The 24,100-nt window shown below is 34.9% G+C and overlaps 1 protein-coding gene across 1 annotated transcript in view; it reads left to right on the top strand.

The window, feature by feature from the left end:
• The window catches only part of TMTC3 (transmembrane O-mannosyltransferase targeting cadherins 3), a 58,157-nt gene extending 35,000 nt beyond the window's left edge, over positions 1-23,157 (top strand). Inside the window, exons 9-14 of the mRNA XM_080811990.1 lie at positions 1,647-1,767; positions 3,762-3,873; positions 16,583-16,686; positions 18,249-18,418; positions 20,256-20,482; positions 21,647-23,157. Of these exons, the coding sequence (XP_080668116.1) occupies positions 1,647-1,767; positions 3,762-3,873; positions 16,583-16,686; positions 18,249-18,418; positions 20,256-20,482; positions 21,647-22,461 (1,549 nt within the window). The 3' untranslated portion in view covers positions 22,462-23,157. The remainder of the gene's footprint in view (positions 1-1,646; positions 1,768-3,761; positions 3,874-16,582; positions 16,687-18,248; positions 18,419-20,255; positions 20,483-21,646) is intronic.
• Positions 23,158-24,100: the final 943 nt, after the last annotated feature.

Here is a 24,100-nt window from a genome sequence, read left to right as displayed (position 1 = left end):
CACCTCATCCTATGTTCTTATTAACATAATTTTATTGTACAGCCTGTGACATAACAAACTTTGAGTCAGACCCAAGCGAAAACAAGGATATTGTTGAGACTAGAGTTATAAATAACCATTGCCACTTCGATGTGCAGTGACCTAAGATATTCTTCTTACTTAAGTGAGTTATATTGAGTTTATTTATATATAAATGCATATAGTAAGCAGCCTATAATTTCTTGATATCATCACTATCTGCATCATAACCATCATGTCCTAGTTTCCTTAAACTAACAATTAAGGAACAGAATAGTCACACTGTATGCAAGAAATGACCACTGACTGCTTTCTCACTTTCCAGTCATCCTTCAACCCTCAGCATTCTGACTTGTCTCTACCTCATTGCCTCCTAGTAGCTAAATCCAGTCAGTGCTTATATTTAAAATTTATTTCCCTGGTGTCTGTAGGAAGTCTCTCTCCTAATTCTTTTCCATGTCTTCTCATTGCTGCTCAGTCCCTTCTCAGAGTCTTCTTGCTGTACTTGCTCTTTAAATATTTTTTATTTGCCAGAATTTTACTCACAGCCATTTTTCTCACACTGCATATTCTCCCTGGGTGATCTCATCCGTGTCTACGATTTTCACTAATATCTAGCAGGCCTTTTCTCTTAACTTCTACCCATATATCCAATTTTAATCAATACCAGTTTTTGAATGCTTACCATGTGCCAAGAGCCATGATAGACCCTTTAGATTTGTTTTCTCATTTAATCTAACATTCCTTAACTCTCTTGTGCACATTTGAAAATTAAAGCTCATACAGATTACTTGAATCAGGTTACCTCAAGATCACACAGCTGGTAAACAGTTGGATTTTGCTTCAGATTTGTATCTGACTACTTCCAACGTCCATGTTTGTTCATTCTCTCTCTCTCTCTCTCGCTCTCTCTCTCTCCATGGTCCATGTTCTTTCTGATCCATGCAGTCTTATCCTCACTAAGTGGATCTCTCAAAATGAAAGAAGTTGAACTGTGTCATTAAGACAGAAACATAGACTCAGAGAACATTAGTACCAAATGAGACTATAGGGATAATTGAAGTATATCCTTTTTATAGATGAGGAATTAAGTCCCATATAATTAGCCTAAAGCTGTATAAGTAATTTATATCTATTTCATAAAGAGTTAGTTTTACTATGACTTGTAATAAATAATTCTAGCTTTAAAATATGAAATTATTCAAAGAATGTCATGATAATCTGTGGTATAGATGCAATCCGTGTAAGCCAATTTTTAAAAAAAATATAGCCAGTGACAAGATTGACCCTTGATAAACACAAGAATATTCAAATTGTAAGTAAAGGCCCCAAAAAGGAAAAATCGCAGTTAAAAACTGGTGTGTCTGCTTTTTGCCATTATATGTAAACAGAGTTTTTGAAATATTAATATAATTAAAAACTGAAGTAGAAGGTAGTATGCATATTTAATTTTTTTGGTGTTACCTTTGAAGTTAGGTGATTACTAGAATGATCCTCATTCCTTAGAATAAACTCAAAGATGATATTTGGGGATATTTAACATTACTTCTTACCTCTATTCTAAAAGATAAAATGCTTCTGGTGATGCAGACAATGGATTCTTTGTTTTGCTTTTTTCTCTTAAACAGTGTATTAAAAAAGTTATCCTGGATTTGTCTGTCTGTGGTGATATTCACTCATGCCTTAAAAACACTCCACAGAAATTGGGATTGGGAATCTGAATATACATTGTTTATGTCAGCCTTGAAGGTAAAGTATTATCCAGAATGACAGGAAAATATATCGTTAATGATTTCTTATGATCATGTCTAAGATGTTTTTATATTTAATTAGACATGTTACTGTCAATTTTAAGTACTACTCCAAAAGATCATTAAAAATAATTTGTTCTTTATATAATATATACCATAACCAGTGCTTTGAATCATATTTAGTTGGTATGTCTGTGGCATATATGAATAATTCCCTAAATGCTATACGGTTGTTAGAAGTTCAAACGATAATAAAATGTTTAAATAAGAATACTATATATAGTTCATAGTTCTGAAGGTGAACTTTTTTTTTAACCTTTTAATGTCTTTAAAATTAGAATAAATCTTACAGTGAGAGGCATCTTACAATTAATTAGTGGCTTTTTTGTTTTATTAATGGTGAGTCTTAGAATTAATGGCATCCTAGATTTATTGAAGTAAAATACGTAACTAAAAATGGCACCTTACTATGTGGAAAATAACTAAGGTTACAATACTGTAGGAAAGATAGGAACTGGCAGAAAGTAGTGATAAAGCATTTCTATAGAATGGACAACATACCAGGAATAAGGTCTTTTTAAAAAATCATAAAATATTGGTTTCTGTAAGTTACAAGGAGTGGGTTTTTTTCAGGTGCTTCTCTTTGAAACTATAAATTCTTAACTTCCTTTGGCTATTTCTGTACTCCCTATTGCTTGGCTTTCCTGGAATATTGCCTCATTCCAATAGTCTGTGTGACTTCTTGATCTGGCATCAACTTAAGGTCATGTGACTATCCTTTTGTCTCACTCAGTACCTGCACTCCCTCCTCTAGCTCAGAAGTCTGTAACGAAAGAGACCTCATTACTGTTCTTCTTAAGCTACACTCCTGGAATACCAGTGGAGACGTATAATTTTCAAGAGTTTTGCTTATCGTTATTCCTAGAACAATCTAAGAACCACAGCCCCACTCACTGAGGCTAGTTCCTCAGCCGGATACCATCCTCTCCCTACAGGAACATCATGCCCATCTGTGAATTCATAAAGCACAGATTAATTTAGAACTTTAATCCCAGGTTTCCCATTACCATAATGGACTACATAAATAACTTTATAACAAGCCTAAAAATAAGTAATCAGTGCAATGTTAAATATATTCTCATGTTCAAATACCTTCTCTCGCAAAAGAATACAGATAGTAGAGCTGAAGTTTTCAAACAACATAATGCGTTTTTTTTTTCTTTTTTTAGTTAAGTTCTGTTCCCAGTGTGGGGCTTGAACTCATGACACCAAGATCAAGTTGCATACTCTACTGATTAAGCCAGCCAAGCACCCTATGATACTTTGATCAAATAAAATTTTTAGCAAAATTCTAATACATCAAATAAATGAAATCAGACTGCTGTGGTTTTAGTTTATGTTAAAAGGAGGGAGAGTAAATTTGGGGAAATACTTCATTTGGCTCCTGTCTCAGCTCCAGGGACACCTCCTTGGAACACTCCATTCCTAACAATATACTAAACAAATATCTTTGTTAATTGGAGGTATACATACAAATTTTTCTTTTCTAAGAGAAAAATCTGAATTATTTTTTCAAGTTTTATTGAGGTTAATTGACATATAACGTTGTATTAGTTTAAGGTATACAACATAATATCTGTATATATTATAAAATAATAAGTTAACTTCTGTCACCTAACATAGGTACAATTTTTTTCTTTTGATGAGAATTTCCAAGATTACTATCTTAGCAACTTTCAAATACACATTACAGTATTGTTAACTATAGTAACCATGCTGTACTCTGTACTCTGTACTGCTGTACTCTGTACTCTGTATTCACAGAACTTATTTGTCTTATAACTGAAAGTTGGTGTCTTTGAGCACCTCACCCATTCATGGATACCTCTGTGGAACACTCCATTCCTAATGGTATACCAAATAAATATCTGTGTTAATTGGAGTTGTATTTTTTAATTGTAATTAATTTCTATCTGTGCTTATGTATTGAAGGTAAATAAAAATAATGCCAAATTATGGAATAATGTGGGTCATGCTCTGGAAAATGAAAAGAACTTTGAACGAGCTTTGAAATATTTCTTACAGGCTACCCATGTTCAGCCAGGTAAGCATTATTAATTAATAAAACTATTTGAATAGCTTCTTTTTAAAAACTTGATTATATTTGGGGATAATAAGGTAGAGTTTCATTTTCAGTCTTCATTCCAGGTGATATAAATACTATAGTGTTTGATGCTGGCTTATTTTGAATTAGATTATATATTAGATCTACTTAGACATTTAGGATTTTTTTCTTTACTATAAAAGAGTTGGTGGTACTGATGAACAATTTTGGTGGAATGTTAGATGCAAAAGCTTGATAGGAATGTGTTTAGGAGAGAGGGGGAAGAATAATTGGAGACAGCTGGTATTGAAAACTCTTAAAGAGTATCAATAGGAAATGTGGTATTGCTGGGAATGGAGTCAAGAGAAGGTAAGTAGGATGACAGGGGTTTTTGTTTTCAGTTTTAAGGTGGGAGAAACAAAGCATATGTACAGCTAATCCACTGAGGCTGGGAAAAGTAATAATTCAAAAAGGAGGGAACAAATTATGGATCAGTTGTCCTTAAATAAATGAGAAGAGATAAATAGAATTTGGTGCACAGGATAAGGGACTTCATTCAGTCATAGAATTGTTAATGTATGGTAAGGAAGGCAAAGTACGTAGATATGGATATAGGCAGTCGAATAGATCATCTGGAGGAAGTTTCTGGAAATTGTCTTTTGTTTGCTTCTATTTTCTCATTGAAATAGAAAGCAGAGTCATTAGAGTGAGGAAGGGTTGAAGCTCTAGAGATCTAAGAATAGGAGAGGGTGTGAAGTAGCTGTCTAGGACAGTGCTTCACAAACTGGAATGTGCCCTTGAATCACGCGGAGATGTTATGGTGGATGTTCTGATGGATAGAGGTTTAGAATAGAGCCTGAAGTTCTGCACTTCTATTAAGTTCCCAGGTAATGTTTAGCCCATGGATCACACTTTTAGAAACAAGATATAGGAAAGTGTGTAGACTAGGAAAATGTGTAATTGCCAAGCAGTTCTAACACCCTGCTTGAGGTTAGAATACTTTATTTAAAATTATACTAGTTGATGTAGTTGTATGCTTTTCACTTGCTACTTTACAGCTGAAATGGCACAGGCATGGAGAATTCTGTTAAATAGAATTAGGGCATTTTAAAATGTGTTATTACTAAACAAGAAACAGATAAGAGAATGATTATAATAGATGAAGAATCTAAGTTAAGGGAGGTGAGGCAGGGTGATAGGATCAATGATTTATAGGTATGAAGAATTGTTGGTGTCTGAGTAGGATCTAGCTACAGCATCAGTATTTTTCAAGAGGCATACTATTGGTATTTTGAGTGTACAAAACTGTATTTCAGGATACGTACCAACATGGCCCTCATCTGCCAAATGCCATCATTACTTTCTATTTACAATGATGACCAAAAGGTACTTCCCTCAACACATATACACCCCCAACATCCCGGTCACATTAGTAAATATCGTCAGAGAAGCGGGGAGGGGCAAGCAATACCCACTCTTTGTTAGATATGACTGTGGTCATTGCACTAACTAGTTAAAGGAAGATGGAGGTGAAAATCTTGGAAGAAAGGATATCAAAGCCCAAGTATTAGAAAATTTGTCTTTGTAGATTTTGAAATCCCTAAGAATTATGAGAACCATAAGCAACCAGGAGATTAGACTCAGAGAATAGTGACTGCAACAAAGAAGGATGGTCAATTACAATAAAGTTTAATGACCTGAAATTCAGAGACAAGTGATTTTAAGAAGGAGCAAGAGTTGTCTGGAAGTGTTAAAGATCACCAAAGACACCTACTCTTCCTCCAGACCCAGTATTGCAGAGAATAAGAAAAAGAACACAGTCACTACTTGGACAAGCTGCATGTAAAAAACCACGTCTCCGAGGCAAAGCCAAATTTCATTTAGAGAAACATGAAGAGAAAGTTGTAGAAATAAAACAGATGGTCTAGCTTTTCAATTTTATCTTCCCTAACTCTTTATGTAGTTTTTCTTGAGTACATATCCTTGGTTTCCTCACCTCTTTGCCTTTGTTTATATTCTTCCTTGAGCCTAGAATTCCTTCCTTCTCCTTTGCCATTTACCTTCTGTCATATCCTATCCATCTTTTACAACCCATCTCACATGGCTTCTCTTTTTTTTGTTGTTGTTGTGTTATATTAGTCACCGTAAAATACATTATTAGTTTTTGATGCAGTGTTTCAAGATTCATTGTTTATGTACAACACCCAGTTCTCCATGCAATATGTGCCCTCCTTAATACCCACCACCAGGCTCACCCATCCTCCAACCCCTCTGCCCTTTAAAACCTTCAGTTTGTTTCTTGGAGTCCATGGTCTCTCATGGCTCATCTCCCCCTCCGATTTCCCCAATTCACTTTTCCTTTCCTTCTCATGTCCTCCATGTTATTCCTTATGTTCCACAAGTAAATGAAACCATATAATAATTGACCATCTCTGCCTGACTTATTTCACTCAGCATAATCTTCTCCAGTCCCATCCATGTTGATACAAAAGTTGGTTATTCATCCTTTCTGATGGCTGAGTAATATTCCAGTGTGTGTATGGACCACATCTTCTTTATCCATTCGTCTGTTGAAGGGCATCTCAGCTCTTTGCACAGTTTGGCTATTGTGAATATTGTTGCTATGAACAATGGGGTACAGATGGCCCTTTTTTCATTACATCTGCATCTCTGGGGTAAATACCCAGTAGTGCAATTGCAGGGTCATAAGGAAGCTCTATTTTTAATTTCTTAAGGAACCTCCACACTGTTTTCCAAAGTGGGTGCACCAACTTTCATTCCCTCCAACAGTTTAAGAGGGTTCCCCTTTCTTCACATCCTCTCCAACACTTGTTGTTTCCTGCCTTGTTAATCTTTGCCATTCTAACCGGTGTAAGTTGGTATCTCAGTTGGTTTTGATTTGAATCTCCCTGATGGCTAATGTTGATCAACATTTTTTCACGTGTCTGTTAGCCATTTGTATGTCTTCATTGGAGAAATGTCTGTTCATGTCTTTTGCCCATTCTTTGACATGATTATCTGTTTCTTGGGTGTTGTGTTTGAGGAGTTCTTTATAGATCTTGGATATCAGCCCTTTGTCTGTAGTGTCATTTGCAAATATCTTCTCCCATTCCTTGGGTTACCTCTTTGTTTTGTTGACTGTTTGCTTTGCTATGCAGAAGCTTTTGATCTTGATGAAGTCCCAAAAGTTCATTTTCACTTTTGTTTCCTTTGCCTTTGGACACATGTCTTGAAAGAAGTTGCTGTGGCCAACGTCGAAGAGGTTACTGCCTCTGTTCTCCCTAGGATTTTGATGGATTCCTGTGTCACGTTGAGGTCTTTCATCCATTTTGAGTTTATCTTTGTGTGTGGTGTAAGAGAATGGTCAAGTTTCATTCTTCTATACATAGTTGTCCAATTTTCCCAGCCCCGTTTATTGAAGAGACTGTCTTTTTTCCACTGGATATTGTTTCCTGCTTTGTCAAAGATTATTTGACCATAGAGTTAAGGGTCCATATCTGGGCGCTCTACTGTGTTCCACTGGTCTGTGTGTCTGTTTGGTGCCAGTACCATGGTGTCTTGGTGATCACAGCTTTGCATTAAAGCTTGAAACCAGGCAATGTGATGTCCCCAGCTTTGTTTTTCTTTTTTAACATTTCCTTAGCAATTCGGGGTCTTTTCTGGTTCCATACAAATTTTCAGATTGTTTTAGCACTTCAAAAAATGGCACTGGTATTTTAATCAGAATGACATTGAAAGTATAGATTGCTCTGGGCAGCATAGACATTTTAACAATGTTTATTCTTCCGATCCATGAGCATGGAATGTTTTTCCATCTTTTTGTGCCTTCTTCATGAGTGTTCTGTAGTTCCTCAAGTACAGATCCTTTACTTTTTTGGTTAGGTCTATTCCAACGTATCTTACAGTTTTTGGTGCTATTATAATTGGAATCAATTCTCTAATTGCCCTTTCTGCAGTTTCATTGTTAGTGTATGAGAAAGCAAGTGATTTCTGTGCATTGATTTTGTATCCTGCCACGTTACTGAATTGCTGTATGAGTTCTAGTAGTTTGGGGGTAGAGTCTTTTGGGTTTTCCATATAAAGTATCCTGTCATCTGCGAAGAGAGAGAGTTTGACTTCTTCTTTGCCATTTTGAATACCTTTTATTTCTTTTTGTTGTCTGATTGCTGTTGCTAGGACTTCTAGTACTATGTTGAACAACAGTGGGAAGAGTGGGCATCCTTGTCATGTTCCTGATCTCAGTGGGATGGCTCTCAGCTTTTCTCCATTGAGAATGATATTCGCTGTGGGTTTTTCATAGATGGATTTTATGAAGTTGAGGCATGTTGCCTCTATTCCTATACTTTGAAGCATTTTAATCAGGAAAGGATGCTGTATTTTGTCAAATGCTTTTTCTGTATCATTTGAGAGGACCATGTGGTTCTTCTCTCTTCTTTTACTGATTTGTTTTATCACATCGATTGATTTGCGAATGTTAAACCACCCTTGCATCCCATGGATAAATCCTACCTGGTCATGGTGGATAATCTTTTTAATGTACTGTTGGATCCTATTAGCTAGGATCTTGTTGAGAATCTTGGCACCCATATGCATCAGGGATATTGGTCTGAAACTCTCCTTTCTGATGGGGTCTTTGCCTGGTTTGGGGATCAGGGTATAATGCTGGCTTCATAGAAGGAGTCTGGAAGTTTTCCTTCTGTTTCTTTCTTTCTTTCTTTCTTTCTTTTTTTTTTAAACAACTTCAGGAGAATAAGGATTATTTCTTTTTTGGTTGTTTGGTAGAATTCCCCAGGGAATCTGTCAGGTCCTGGGGTCTTGTTTTTTTGGGAAGTTTTTGATCACTGCTTCAATCTCATTACTAGGTATTGGTCTATTCAGGTTGTCAATTTCTTCCTGATTCAGTTTTGGGAAGTTTATAGATTTCCAGGAATGCATCCATTGCTTCTAGATTGTTTAACTTATTGGCATGTAGCTGTTGATAATCATTTCTGATAACTTTCTATTTCCTTGGTGTTAGTTATGATCTCTCCACTTTCACTCATAATTTTATTAATTTGGGTCCTCTCTGTTTTCTTTTGGGTTAGTTTGGCCAATGGTTTATCTATCTTACTGATTCTTTCAAAGAACCAGCTTCTAGTTTCATTGATGTGTTCTACCATATCTCTAGTTTCTATCTCATTGATCTCTGCTCTAATCTTGATTATTTCCCTTCTTGTGCAGTGGGGTTGGCTTAATTTGTTGTTGATTTTCCAGTTCTTTAAGGTGTAAAGAGAGCTGGTGTATTTGGGATTTTTCAGGTTTTTTTTGAGTAAGGCTTAGATTGATATGTATTTCCCCCTTAGGACCACCTTTGCCGTATCCCATAAGTTTTGGACCAATGTGTCTTCATTCTCGTTGGTTTCCATGAATTGTTTAAGTTCTTTTTGATTTCCTGGTTGATCAAAATATTTTTCGGCAGGATGGTCTTTAGCTTCCAAGTGTTTGAATTCCTTCCAAACTTTTTCTTGTGTTTGAGTTCCAGTTTCAAAGCATTGTGGTCTGAGAATATGAAGGGAATAATCTCAATCTTTTGGTATCGGTTAAGACCTGATTTTGGCCCAGTATGTGGTCTTTTCTGGAGAAAGTTCCATGTGCGCTCAGAAAGATGGTTCTCCATCCCTTCACTTTCAGTCTGGATATATCTTTAGGTTCAAAATGTGTCTCTTGTAGAAAGTTATGGATGGGTCCTGTCTCTTTTTCCAGTCCACAACCCTGTGCCATTTTATGGGAGCATTTAGGCCATTCAGATTGAGAGTGATTATTGAAAGATAAGTTTTTATTGTTCTGTATCACTCTTGGGGTCTTTCTTCTTTTATAGAGTCCCCTTAATATTTCTTGTAGTGCTGGCTCGGTGGTCACAGAATCTTTTAGTCTTTGCTGGTCTTAGAAGTTCTTAATCTCTCCAATCTTTCTGAATATGAGCCTTGCTGGATAAAGTATTCTTGGTTGCATATTCTTTTCATTTAGTGCCCGTAATATGTCTTGCCAGCCCTTTCTGACTTCCCAGTTTTCTGTGGACAGGTCTGACATTATTCCAATGTTTTTCTGTCTGTACATAAGGAATCTCTTCCCCTAGCTGCCCTTAAGACATCTTCTCTGAGTTTATGTTTCATGAATTTCACAATTACATGTCTGGATGTCTTTCTGCCCCTGTTGATCTTGGGGGATGTCCTCTCTACTTCTAGGACACGAACACTTATTCCATTACCCAGATTGGGGAAATTCTCATCCAGGATTTGTTCAACATATATCTTCTAGTCTTATCCAGGATTTTTTCAACTGTATCTTCTAGTTCTCTCTCTTTCTCCACCCCCTCAGGGATCCAAATAATTCTGACATTGGAACATTTCATGGCATCATTTATTTCCCTGATTCTGTTTTCATGGCTTCAAAGCTGTTTGTTCCAGGCCTCCTCCTGATCCATCTTTTCTATCAGTTTGTCTTCCAGATCACTAATTCAATCTCTGCCTCATTTGCCCTGCTGTTAAGAGTATTTAGATTAGATTGGATCTCATTGATAGCATTTTTAAGTTCTGCCAGATAAGCTCTCACTTCTTAGAGATTCTGTGTTGCCACTAATGGTCTTCTCCAACCTAGCTGTTGCCTGGAGAACTGTTTCCCTGACGTATTATTATGTCCATATCCAGTAGTTCTGTTGCAGAGGTCACAATCTGAATTGTTGCTCTTTGGGTGTTCCTTCTCCATCATTCTGGTGAGAGGTAGTTGAAGGGATGTATAGCTGAATATATCAACCATTATCCAGGCAAGGTGCACCCTGGAAAGTTTCAGAGCATTTGGAAGTCACCACCAAAAAGAAAGAGAAAAGAAGAAAGAGAGAGAGAAAGGGGGAATAAAAAAAGAAAAAACCCAGCCAAAATGAACCCCAAGAATAAGATTTATGTAGTACAAAAACAGAAGTGAACAAACAGACTGACAGAAGAAAAAGAAAAAAAGAAAAACCCAGCCAAAATGAACCCCAAGAATAAGATTTATAATGTACAAAAACAAAGCAAACACACAGAAACACTGACAAAAGAATAATATGGGAAGGTGGTTATAAACCCTCAACGTGGACAAGGAAGGTTATTTGAGTTCTTCCTGGGTGTATCTTGTTATCTTTGTTAAAGGACTCAGCTTTGAAGAGATACAGGGAAATTAAAACTGGTATATATAAATAGGGGTAGTATTGAATAGAGAAAAAGGACTGCCTTGAAGCTTTAATTTCCTTGTATCTCTTCAGAATTGAGTCCTTTAAGATAGATAGATAGATAGATAGATGGAGAGAGATACAGATATAGATTATATATATTTAATATATATATAAAAGGTATATTTATGAAAAAATTCAAGTTAAAATGTTACTATGGAATGTTTATTAAACATCTAATTGAAATTGTTAAGTAGATTAAAAAAAACAAGAATCATGAGAATGAATTAAAAAAATGTAAGAGAGAAAAGTTGTACCTACAAAATACAGGTTTTGAGGCAGTACTGAGAGCTTAATATATTGTTTTCTCCTGATATTGGGGTTTTATAGTTTTATGGGGACCCTGTGGTTGTTGTCCTCTTGTTCTTTTGGCTTATCTTCTGGGGGAGGGGCCTGCTGGGTTGTTTTTCAGATAGTCTTTGGGCTGAGTTGCCCTGCCCCCTATCAAGAGGCTGGGCTCTGTGGAAACCTGTTTTTCAGGCCTTTGTTCTCTGGAGGTTTTTGTTCTTTGGCAGCTTTTTGTGTCTTTTCAGAGGGTCAGAGCAAAGTAAACTGTCCGTACCCAGACCTCTGCCTCAGAGAGAGGCCACAGTCGGCTCCCCTCTGAATGGTCCAGAACACAGAGACTCACCCCTCTGCAAACTCCACTGAACACCGCAAACTCCCACAGGTGGTGCACACCCCCAGCCACTGTCTCAGTGGTCGCCAGAGGTCCCCGCTTGTCTCTGTGCACACATGCCACCAAAACCATGCTACCAAAACTTGAGCAATAGTGGTCCAAGTGAGCCCGGTCTCCACAGCTGCTGTTCCCAGGACTGCTGTCTGGAGCCCATGCCCCCATTGGGAGTGCTCAGTCCGGGTGGTGTAGAGGCATTAGAGGCGGCTTTGGTGGCCATGGACCCAGGGACCATCCCATCGACTGGAGCCCCCAGTCGACCGGAGGCTCTCTCAAATGCAGGCAGGCGTGCCTGTGGCCACCTAATCCCCACAGTTGTCCCTTAAGTCCCTTTGTTCTTTTTGAGTGCTGTTAATCAGTCTCCAAGCTAATGCTGGTCCCCAAGCACAGGGCACTTTCGCACTGGGATATTACTTTCTAATGGGTCGCTTCTGGTGGCTCCCTTCCTGCTTCTGTTTACCCTCTGATATCAGTCCGTGCACTCCCAACTCCTCTGTACCTCTCCACTGGTGATTCTCTGCCCCCATATAGAGATCCAGAAGTGTATAATTTTACATCTCAGGCTGATTTCTTGGCTGTTCAGAGTGCTCTGGTAGATATTTAGGTCAATTGAGGGGATCAGTTGAAATAGGGTCTCCTCCTCCTCTGCCATCTTGCCCCTCCTATCATATGGTTTCTCTTTAATAAACCTTGCTATCACTCCAATTAGAAGCAAATATTATTAATCTTTAAAACCTCTTACACCTTCTGTATCTTTCCTGTGGTATTTATAACTGTTTAATACTGTATTTATTTGAATATTTATTAAAAATATGTATTTAAGCTAAGGAACTCCCTAGAGACATCATGAACATCTGATATATCTTTATACCCTCTGAATCATCTAGCATGGTTTTATACACAGTCAACATTCACTTATTTTATTTTATGTTATTTTAGAGAGAGATAGGGCATGAGTGAGATGGGGTGGGGAAGAATGAGAGGAAATGAGAGAATCTTAAGCAGGTTCTTCATTACCCTGAGATCATGACCTGAGCCAAAATCTAGAGTCAGATGCTTAACCAAGCAAGCCACACAGGCACCCCAACATTCACTAATATTAATTTATTACTTTCTAAAGCCTTTTAAGTTCATTTTAGGAGTCTTTTTTATTATGATGATGTTTAGTTAGCCAGCATATATACATCGAATGAATTATTGAATACTACATCAAAATCTAGGAGTTTTTAGAGAAGCAGAGTCATCTTTGATATCAGACGTACAGGGACTTTGAAACTTAAAAGATGTAGGCCTCTTCCTTATTTTTCTCATTTCTAAATTGGAATAGTAGTTTCTATCTCATTGCATTGTTTTAAAGAGTAAATGATGTGGGTGAGTATATATGTTCATGTTTAGTTTTGTCTAATAAATAGTGTGCATATCACTAGCTTGTTGCCATGATCAGCACTCAGTTTTAAAATATTTTTTCCCCTCATTGTCAGTTATCACTTTTTGCTGTTTTTGAGATACATGCTGAACTTTAGTATGACTTTCCTACTATACTTCTCTCAAAATTGCTTTTTCTCATAAGCCAGTGACTAGGAAAACAGGTAAACCCATTTATTACAATTTATTGTGAAAAAGTATGTAAAGTTAGAAACATTGAATTTGGTATTCAGAGGCATCTTGGCTTGTTCTGTTTTTTTAGTCATGTTCTTCATAGATTTGATATATGAAATGACATGTATGGAGGGACTTCAAAAATCCCTTTTTTTGTCACTGTTAGGCATACACAGATTTATAAGACTGGAGATAAGGGAACTGGTCAGGACCAAAGGTAAAAATTTGGGGTAACAAATTTATAGGTATTCAAAAACTTGGGACAGTTTAGGAGCACATTGAGTAGGGATTTATAGCATTTTAAAGTTAATTTAAAAAAATTCATTCTGAAGTTTTTTCTTGCCTAGCTAGAACAAGAATATAAACTATGCGGTGGTCTGACCAGGTGACAGGCATGTTGCATTAAAAGGATAGTGATTTTTTTTTTTTTTAATTTTTTTTTTTTTTTTATTCATTTATTTGTTAGAGAGAGCGAGCGAGCGAGCACAGGCAGACAGAGTGGTAGGCAGAGGCAGAGGGAGAAGCAGGCTCCCCGCCGAGCAAGGAGCCCGATGTGGGACTCGATCCCAGGACGCTGGGATCATGACCTGAGCTGAAGGCAGCCGCTTAACCAACTGAGCCACCCAGGCGTCCCGTGATTTTTTTTTTTTTTTTTAATAATTTACAAGTGTTTGAGAAAAAAATCCCAATTCACAAAGGTAAAATTTTTGCAAATGGAATTACAGTTTCCATAAACATCATTATAAGACAAGAGTAAGTTTTTGTTAAGGAACACCAGAATTCTGCAAGGTTTGTTTTGCCTTAAAATCAGTGATTTCATTTTTTATCTAAGTCCAAATTTTAAAATTTTTCTCATGGACCTCTAGTTGAACTTTGATGCTATCAATATGGAAATGATTTTTAAAGAGTTTTTAGGAGTTTACTGATAATTTTGTAGAGAGGAAATACTGGAAAGCAACATAGGTAGGTGCCTGGCTCATCACACTGAAAATGCTTCATTGGTGGTGGATAAAGAGTTATTGGGCACAAGGTTGCCTAGTACTTGCCAGTCTTCATTTACATTGAATAAAAGACAGACTGCTGGATTCATGCCGCTGTTGGCTTGGATAACACACTCATAAGAATAATCGTTGAAATTCTAAAGCTTTTTAGTCTTCTAAATGTCATTGGTTTTTATATCTTGCCTGGTTTGTTACCCTTTTTTTTCCCCCTGAATTTAAATTACCTTACCCTAGTAATGGTTACTTCCTTCTCTGGAATCTTAAAACTTTGTAATTTAGAAGAAATTGCTTAGGAATTATGTCTTTCACTTTATTAGCTGTATTGTATAGTCCTTTTGATGCTTAAGATTATTTAATTGCTATCTTAGTTATTTGAGAAAGTAGAGTTGCCTTACTCTAGTATCTGAAGTCTTCATTGATGATATCTCCTTGCCATAATTTTAAGAACCTGATTCCAGTGGATATTAATTTGCCTTGTCTTTCATCCAAGTAGATAACTTCTTTCTTTTCTAACATTTGTTGATACTGATATGAGTGACATTTTAAATACTTTGCCGGTAATTTTATTTATCTAAACTTCTAATTTCTTTGTTCTTTCCTTAGGTTAAATTCTTACTATATAATTAATTTTTTCAGGTTCTTAGTTATATCTAAGTAGCTTTCTGATCTTTATAATAAATGGTAAGATTTATCTGATGTTGAAAAAAAATGAGCTATGTAAGAGCAAAGACTACCCACTCTTTTTCTACACATTTGGTAATACAGTGAACTTCAGCCTTGGGTCTACATCAGAACTGCCTTTGAAACTTAAAAACTTTTACAGGTCCTATTTCTATAAATTCTATTTTCATAGAGCTAGGTGGCGCTAAGGTTATCTGAATTTCTAAAATTCATAAGTATCCAGATTTGCAGCTAAAATTGGGAATGTTTTGCCTAAGCAATCTTTTTTTCCTTTCCCTCTCCTGAAACCCCATGAGACTCAGCAGTATGTCAACCAAAAATCAACAAATAAAAAATCAAGCAATCAACAGCAACAAAAAAAGCAACCCTTTTTTCCTGAGCTTGTCTGAGTTCTCTAACCAAACCTGTACTGCATGTGACAGTTTCTGTTCAATGCACACAATTACCAGCCTGTAACATAATGTAGTAGTGTTAGGACTGTTACTGTCCTCCTAGGGCAGTGCCTAAGATATATATCCTTGGCTCTTGTGTGTCCTAGGATTTGCAGACAGAGAATTATTCCACAGTTGTAAAATCTCTGGTGTCACAGGCAGGTAGTAATCGTGTCTTATCTGTTAGAGATTCACATTAATACAATTTGACTGATTTAAGATCTTCTCCCATCTTTCTGTTTTTATTCCAAACCTTTGAAATAGTTACTAGGAAATGTGTCCTAAAAGTAGTGTGCAGTGAACCTTAATATTAAATCTTTCTTATTTAAATAGCATATTTTTCTGTCCCTGAAAAAATTTGCTGAGAATTTGATTCTCCCTATCAAAAAATTACACAAAAGTTCCTGGCATACTGATTGTAACACAACCTTTTTAACCTTTAAAAAGGTTAAAAAAACATAAATGTTAAAATATGTGGGAATTTATCATTTAAGAGAGATGGGCTGCTGCATCTTAAGTAATACTGGAGAATCCTGGTATTATACTTGCATTCCATCCATATTCACAAAAGTTTTAAACAAAATCACAGGGGTTTTTTGGTTTTTGGTTGTTTTTTTTTTACAGTCTCTTTGCATGGGTCCCACCATGGTGCATATTTGTTGGTTTCAACACTGGAAATATCTCTAAGAATCATGATTATCTTTTTCACTTCTGGATATTTTCACTTTTAGAATTGAGCCATACTTTTTGAGTGAATTCCAGAGCTATGCAATCAAGGAAATAGAAGCAAGCCTTAGTATTACCTTTGTATCTCTTATCATGTCTTAGCCTTTCAAGGATTCATTCAGATGGTTTTTTTTTCATGTCATATGTGTATTTTCTGTCCTTAAAGTACTTTATTAAATAATTTTCTGTTGTAACATTGATCATAAATTATAACAAGTTGTGTTAGAAGAACTTTAAGGAGAATGCAGGATCTTTTGCATTTTTTGCCTAGTGTTTTTTTGCTAAAAACTTGTAGTTTACATTGAATACTGTTTTGTATTCAACAAATGATTTTTTTTTTAAATTTTAGATGATATTGGTGCCCACATGAATGTAGGAAGAACTTACAAAAATTTAAATAGAACCAAAGAAGCTGAAGAATCTTACATGATGGCTAAGTCACTGATGCCCCAAGTAAGTTATCTTAATACATTTCTGTTGTGTTATATCCACTGTATGTCCACACTGAATAGAATTACCTGGGTGGAAAATCTGTATCTTTTCTTTAATTTGTTCACATTAAAGTAAAGTATCCAATAAACCATTTATTACTACAGGTTTTTTTAAAGTTTTTATTTAAATTCCAGTTAACACTGTAATATTTAGTTTCAGGTGTACAATATAGTGACTTAGCGCTTAAGTACAAGTGCACTTCTTAATCCCCATGCCTGTTTCACCCATCTCTCCCCCCAGCCTCCACTCTGGTAGCCATCAGTTTGTTCTCTATATTTGAGTCTGTTTCTTGGTTTGTCTTTCTTTCTCTTTTTTTCCCTTTACCAGTTTGTTTTGTTTCTTAAATTCCACATGAGTGAGATCATATGGTATTCATCTTTCTCTGACTTACTTCACTTAGCATAATACTACAAGTTTTATAAAGGGTTACATTTACTTTTATAGCTCAATTGGAAATTTTTTCCATATAATATGTTTAAAAGGTTTGATAAGGTTATGAATTTTAGATATCCTTGATTAGAAGTTATCATTGAATTAAATGACTTTAAATAAAGAGAATTTTTTATAGGTACATTAAGCACTAAATTCAACATTATTTCTCTCAAAAAAAATGAATAAAACAAAGTAATAAAATGAATGGATAACATCTCTGTTGCTGTATGGTGTTCACTTGTTGCAATGACACATGCACAAGATTTATTGGTTATTACAGTATAGCCTAGAAGCTGGAAAGCCAGATTCTGGCCTTGACCAGCTATGTTTCATCAGAAAAGATAGCTTACCCTGTACTACAGTTTTCTCCATAGTAGTACATATTAATATTATGTTAATAATGTAATGTTAAAATGATTGGTTGTAGTTTGATAAATGTTTCAGAAACAGAGTTGGACCACATGATGTCTTAAGCATTATTTCAGTGTTCAGTATAGAACACAGGATCAGACACAATTTATTATTTTCACTGAAAATTTGTGTCTATGTATATTTTATAACCTTTGCCTAACCTGAATAATCAGTTAATAAGAATTTTACTTCCTATCTCTACCAGACAAGTGAGGCTTTAGTATAACTCTGAATAAAATTAACCACCCTATTGTCACAACCAGAAATATTTTGCTGACAACATGAAAGTTGACGTGGTGTAACAAATACACTAGAGTGAAGGGAAGGAGACCTGAGTTCTTTCTGTTATGGGTCTGATGCAAATATATTAACAGACCTTAGCCTCAAGAGTTTAAATTTATAGGACTTTATAAAATGATGCATATAAATAAAAAGCTAACAATATTGTGTTGAGCTAGTATGAGTGAAAAATATCTTTTAAAGCCATAAAATATTAATTATTTTATTTACATTTCGTAAATACTATAGGTGCTTTCACATTTTTATGACTTATTTTAATTTGGCAATAAAACTAGTACCATAACCTTTATATGTCATGTATATTTTAAATAAGCCACTAGGAATACTTATTTTTATTTTTATTTGGTACTGAAATGATCAGATTATGTTCTTTTGGACAGATTATTCCTGGTAAAAAATATGCAGCCAGAATTGCCCCTAACCACCTAAATGTTTATATTAATCTGGCCAATCTTATCCGAGCAAATGAGTCCCGGCTGGAAGAAGCAGATCAGCTGTACCGACAAGCAATAAGCATGAGACCCGACTTCAAGCAGGCTTACATTAGCAGGTATTGTAGTTCTCTTTAAGCTATCATTATAGAAAATTGAAACTGCATCTGCACGTACATTTCACCATCGGAACTAAATTGGCTTTTTTTTTAACTAATCTTACTTAGCAACCAAGAATATAGAAACATAGCCTAATTTAGACTTATGAAATTTAATTGGTTTGATTTGAAGTTGACAAGTCTATTAACATATAATAACAAACCTAAGTTTTATACAAAAGAAAGGGTAGAAGCTCCTTTTTAGTTTCATTTGCTTCTTATGGTCACATTCATTTTTACTTAAAACACCTGAAACTTGGGGCGCCTGGGTGTCTCAGTGGGTTAAGCCTCTGCCTTCAGCTCAGGTAATGATCTCAGGGTCCTGGGGTTGAGCCACGCATCGGGCTCATTACTCAGTGGGGAGCCTGCTTCCCCCTCTCTCTCTGCCTGCCTCTCTACCTACTTGTGATCTCTCTCTCTCTGTCAAATAAGTAAATAAAATCTTCAAAAAAAAAAAACACCTGAAACTTACATTTTGTAAGTATTTCTAATATCCAACTCTCAAGAGTTTTCTGACAATTGACTGGTTATTGATGCTTTTACCAAAAAGAAACTTTTTAGTTGTCAGTAAAAAGAAATTTGGCATCACATGTTAGAACTTAATATATTTTCCCATGTAAAGATCATCATTTTTATTATACTTGAGGAAAATTGTATGTTAAACTTGATTTTATGGCCTGGCCCAGAAACCTAATCATAATTTATGACATTGCTCCTATGGGGAAAATGTATTCAGAATTTAATAAGTTTTTGAGATAAAATCTGTTCATAATTTGGAGGCTGTCTTTGCTCAGCCTTATCCAGTAGTTGTTGAAATTAGCTAAGTTTAGTGGGGTTGCATTTGTAAATAAAACCTGTCATGTGTTAATCTATAAAGAATTATTCAGTAGTCTGCATTTTAAAAAAGCAATTTGTACAAATACTCATTCCAGAAGTTGCTTTAATTGAGGATATTAGTGGTTCATTTGATATCATTCCTATGCTAATATTAAGGAAAAATAGGATCATAATAAAGGTAGCTCTATCACTACTCAAATCGATTTGCACATATTACTTTTTTAAGCTTTCTAACAGAAAATAGAACCATATTAGAAAGATTTGTAAAATGATTTTCAAACTATGATCCTTAGTTCCAGATGTGTACCTCATAGGTATCTGCTGGTCACACATGTACCCTCCAACCCTTACCCAGTCAGCTTTTTAAATTATTTTTTTGTTATTTTGGGGAGTTTTTTGTGTTGTTTTAATGAATGGCCATTTTATAAGAATACATTGTAGAAGACTGAATTTATATAAGAAAAGAAAAATTTATATAAGCAAAACTTTTAAATATTCTGCACTTTATAAATGAGACTTATAGCATAGACTTGAATACTGGAATTTCCCCATCACCACCGTATTGGTATTCATTCTTCAAATGTTATTACTTGGTCTCCTCAAAAATTGATCTCCCATTCTTTTTACTGTCATTTTTTTAATGTAGTCTAGTCTAATCTGCCTTCTTTCAAGATGTACATAAAGAATATTTTTTCTCTGCCTCCCCTTTACTGGATACCTCCTCATATCTTACCCTTTAAAGTTTCTTCTCTAATAATATCTTAAAACAACCAAATTTGCTAAACTAATGAGTTCAGGTTTGAGGTCATATTCAGATAGTTACTTTTGATAGAAAACTTTAAAAGCTTTGGTTAAAAGGAAAAAAGAAAGCTGTATGTGGAAAAGCTTAAAACTTGTGAAAAATAATGTCTACGAAGTGACACGATAATGTGAGTAAAGCTTGCGTTTGGTTTTTCCACAGAGGAGAATTGCTTTTAAAAATGAATAAACCTCTCAAAGCAAAAGAAGCATATCTTAAAGCACTAGAGCTGGACAGAAATAATGCAGATCTTTGGTACAACTTGGCAATTGTTCATATTGAACTTAAAGAACCAAACGAGGCCCTAAAAAATTTTAATCGTGCTTTAGAACTAAATCCGAAGCATAAACTAGCATTATTCAATTCTGCTATATTAATGCAAGAATCAGGTATGTTTTCTCAAAATGTTTCTATATTTAAAACATATTGTTTGAAGTATAAGAAAATCTGAACTTATATTACGAGAGGCAAATGTTTTATAAATGGATAGTTTATATCAAAAGTGTACGTGAATGATTTTAAGAATATTTAAAATACTTGTACTATTTTCAAGTAATATGCTCTAACAAAATTATTAGTTGTTTGGGCATATGTTAAGACTTATTTTTCAGGCAGTCTATTAAGCAGTGCCTTTAATCTATTTTGTCATTTTATGTACAGAAATAATCTCTTACATATACATATTATACCATATTCAAATAATCAGAACTTGCAAGATTTTTTATATAATTATTTCTAGGGACACAAGAGCATTATATATTTTAGGAAAAAATGTATTTTCTCTTGATTCATGTGACCAGTTCTTTTGGTATCATATCTGGTTTTATTTTCTGAGATACATTAAAAAATCTAATTTTGTAAGACTGAAGCATTTTGTTTATCCAATAATAGTTACTATTTCCTGAGCTTTTTTACATAGGTCTCATGTAATGCTTAGAAAGTTCAGCAGACTGGGGCGCCTAGGTCCTGAGATCAAGCCCTACATCAGGCTCCCTGCTTAACAGGCTGCTCTCCTTGCTTGTGTGTGTGCACACATGCACTCTCTTTTTCTGTCTCTCTGAGCAAATAAAGAAAATCTTTAAAAAAAAAAAAAAAAGAAAGAAAGAAAAGAAAAAGAAAATTCAGCAGGCTAACCCAGAGAACTTAAATGATCTGTGCCTAAAGTCATAGTGTTAACAGAATCAAGATTGAAGGCATGTCATTGTTGGCAAATCCAATGCCTCTTCCTCTTAATTGCATAATCTTCCTCTGCTACTCTCAGTTTGATTCTAAACTATAAAGAGATAATTTTGCCCCTTCAGGTTTTCAAGGCATTCTTCCTGTCTTAAAGAAAGGAAATGAGCTATCATTTCAGTGTTTGAAGCACATGATCTTTCCTGTGAAAACTGAATTTTTTGCTTTCTACTTTTTGATTTAGGTACAGAAATTAGTTGTTTTGACGCTGTCTTTTTCTAATCTAATTAGATGAATACTGGAAGTGGCTTTTTGTTCCTCAGACTTAATTCATTTGTTAACAATATGTGTTTTTTCCTTTTTAAAAAAATTATTCTTAGGTGAGGTTAAACTCAGACCAGAAGCTAGAAAACGACTTCTAAGCTATATAAATGAAGAGCCACAAGATGCTAATGGTTATTTCAATCTGGGAATGCTTGCCATGGATGACAAAAAGGACAGTGAAGCAGAGATGTGGATGAAGAAAGCCATAAAATTACAAGCCGATTTCAGAAGTGCTTTGTTTAATCTGGCTCTCCTGTATTCTCAGACAGCAAAGGAATTAATGGCTTTGCCAGTTCTGGAAGAGTTACTCAGACACTATCCTGATCATATCAAGGGTCTTATTTTAAAGGGAGACATTCTGATGAATCAAAAGAAAGATATACTTGGAGCAAAAAAATGTTTTGAAAAGATTTTGGAAATGGATCCAAGCAATGTGCAAGGAAAACACAATCTTTGTGTTGTTTATTTTGAAGAGAAGGACTTACTAAAAGCTGAAAGATGCCTGGTTGAAACATTGGCATTAGCACCACATGAAGAATATATTCAGCGCCATTTGAATATAGTCAGGGATAAAATTTCCTCATCTAGTTTTGCAGAACAGCCAATATCCCCAGCTGGTAAGACTTCAGGTGTAGAAGGAGACAAAATTCCAACTGAAAATGTACAAGAAGTAAAAAGTGAACCTAGACCTACACAGATCATAAAACCGATTGATAATAAAAGTCAATCTAAATCCAACAAACTATTAGGAAAAAATACAGACAAAGAGACCCCCCACAAAACAACAAAGGAAATCAAAGAAATTGAGAAGAAAAGAGTTGCTGCTTTAAAAAGACTAGAAGAGATTGAACGTATTTTAAATGGTGAATAGTAGTATTTATCGTGTCACAATGTCCTCAAAGAACTTCAGTCTGTCTTGTGTGATTGCTTATTCTGGGAGCATTGAAAAATAGCAAGTATACACGTAACAGTCTGTCATGAGCTGCCTCTACATACGATCAAAATGCGATTTTCCTTAAAGACCTATCTTAACCCCAGGGTATGTATTGTATAAGATGTGACAGTTTTCTGAGTTTTGGTGACTCTGGCAGAAATACTAAATTACAGTTTGCAAATTTGTATCTTTTATATGGAAGGAAGAGTTCTGTAGAGTAATCTTGACTACTCACAATTAAAAATAATCTGAAGCCTGAATGATAGTCCTTTGCTGGCAAATTTAACATATGCTGGCTTATTCTATGAATTTGCATTTATTAGTTGACTTCATTACCTTCTGTTGGAATCTGATTATGAATTGAAAACTCTTACTAAGCACAATTCTTTTTTCTTTGGTAATTTCTGTTTAACTGAGGGACTTCACACCATAAAAGAATACTGGCTTCCTTTATGTTGTATTCTTATGTTGATTTTTAGAAGGAATGCCAGATGAAACTTATTTAAAATAAGTCCTGTGTCATGTTAGCTTAAGAATGTATTTTCATAGTTGTGTGCTTTGTCCTTAATTTTACTCTGAAATGCAATTTTTAATCAGGTAAAGTTTTAAGTTTAAATATACACATACACGCACATTTCTAATGGTGCTCATATATACTCTGTATTTTTTTACATACTAAGAGTTTCACAGCATGAACCACATAATCATGACTATCCTTGAGTTTTTACTCCCCAAATTATTCATTTTTATTAGGATCTTAGTCATACTGAAAAGGTCCCAATAACTGTAACTTTAAACCTTTGAGTTGAAACATATTTTCTCTTTCGTATTGGTGTTATCCCTCTAGTGTTATTTGAATTTTAATTGTTCCAAAAACACACCTTAATCATTCTTAGATACCTTAAGCAACTAAACTGTGTTCTATTTAACTGAAGGAAAAACAATATGACAAAGTTTATTTTTAAACACTAAGTTCTTGTTATCTTCCTATGGTGTATATTTTTATTAAATATTTATTTTGACTACTGAGCTTTCATAAAAATTTTAAAGCTGTTTAAATTCCATCAACTATGGAAAACAAATTGCTATTACATTTTCCTATATATGCATCTATTACAATTTAACCAAAATTTCATCATTTTGGCCTGCTATGAAAGGTAATTAGCCTTGTATGGGATTAATAGTCAGTTGGTTTTAGCAAATTTAAATCTGAAAACTGTTAAGTTGAAGACATAAATCAAATTTATTAATTTATATATGAATTTTTCTTGAGTTAAAGTACATTTCAGATGAATTTTATAATACCTGATAAGTTGGCTTTAATTTAAACTGTTAAAGCTCAAGCTATCATCCTATCAAGCTATCATCAGTTTTTTTCAAAAACTGAGAAAACTAATTTCTAAATATGTATATTTCAAAAATCCTATTACTGTAAGTTTTTATAAAGAAATATTTTATAAATAGGTCACAAGCAAACATGGTCTACATTAAAGACCCACTCTTAATAGGTTCCCTGAGGTTGTGTCATAAATTATTTTTTAGGCAATTTATATCAAGCACTGACACCAATCATAGT

This window comes from Martes martes, assembly GCF_963455335.1.
Source record: "Martes martes genome assembly, chromosome: 8".
Lineage (NCBI taxonomy): Eukaryota > Metazoa > Chordata > Mammalia > Carnivora > Mustelidae > Martes > Martes martes.
This window is presented reverse-complemented; position numbering and strand designations above follow the sequence as displayed.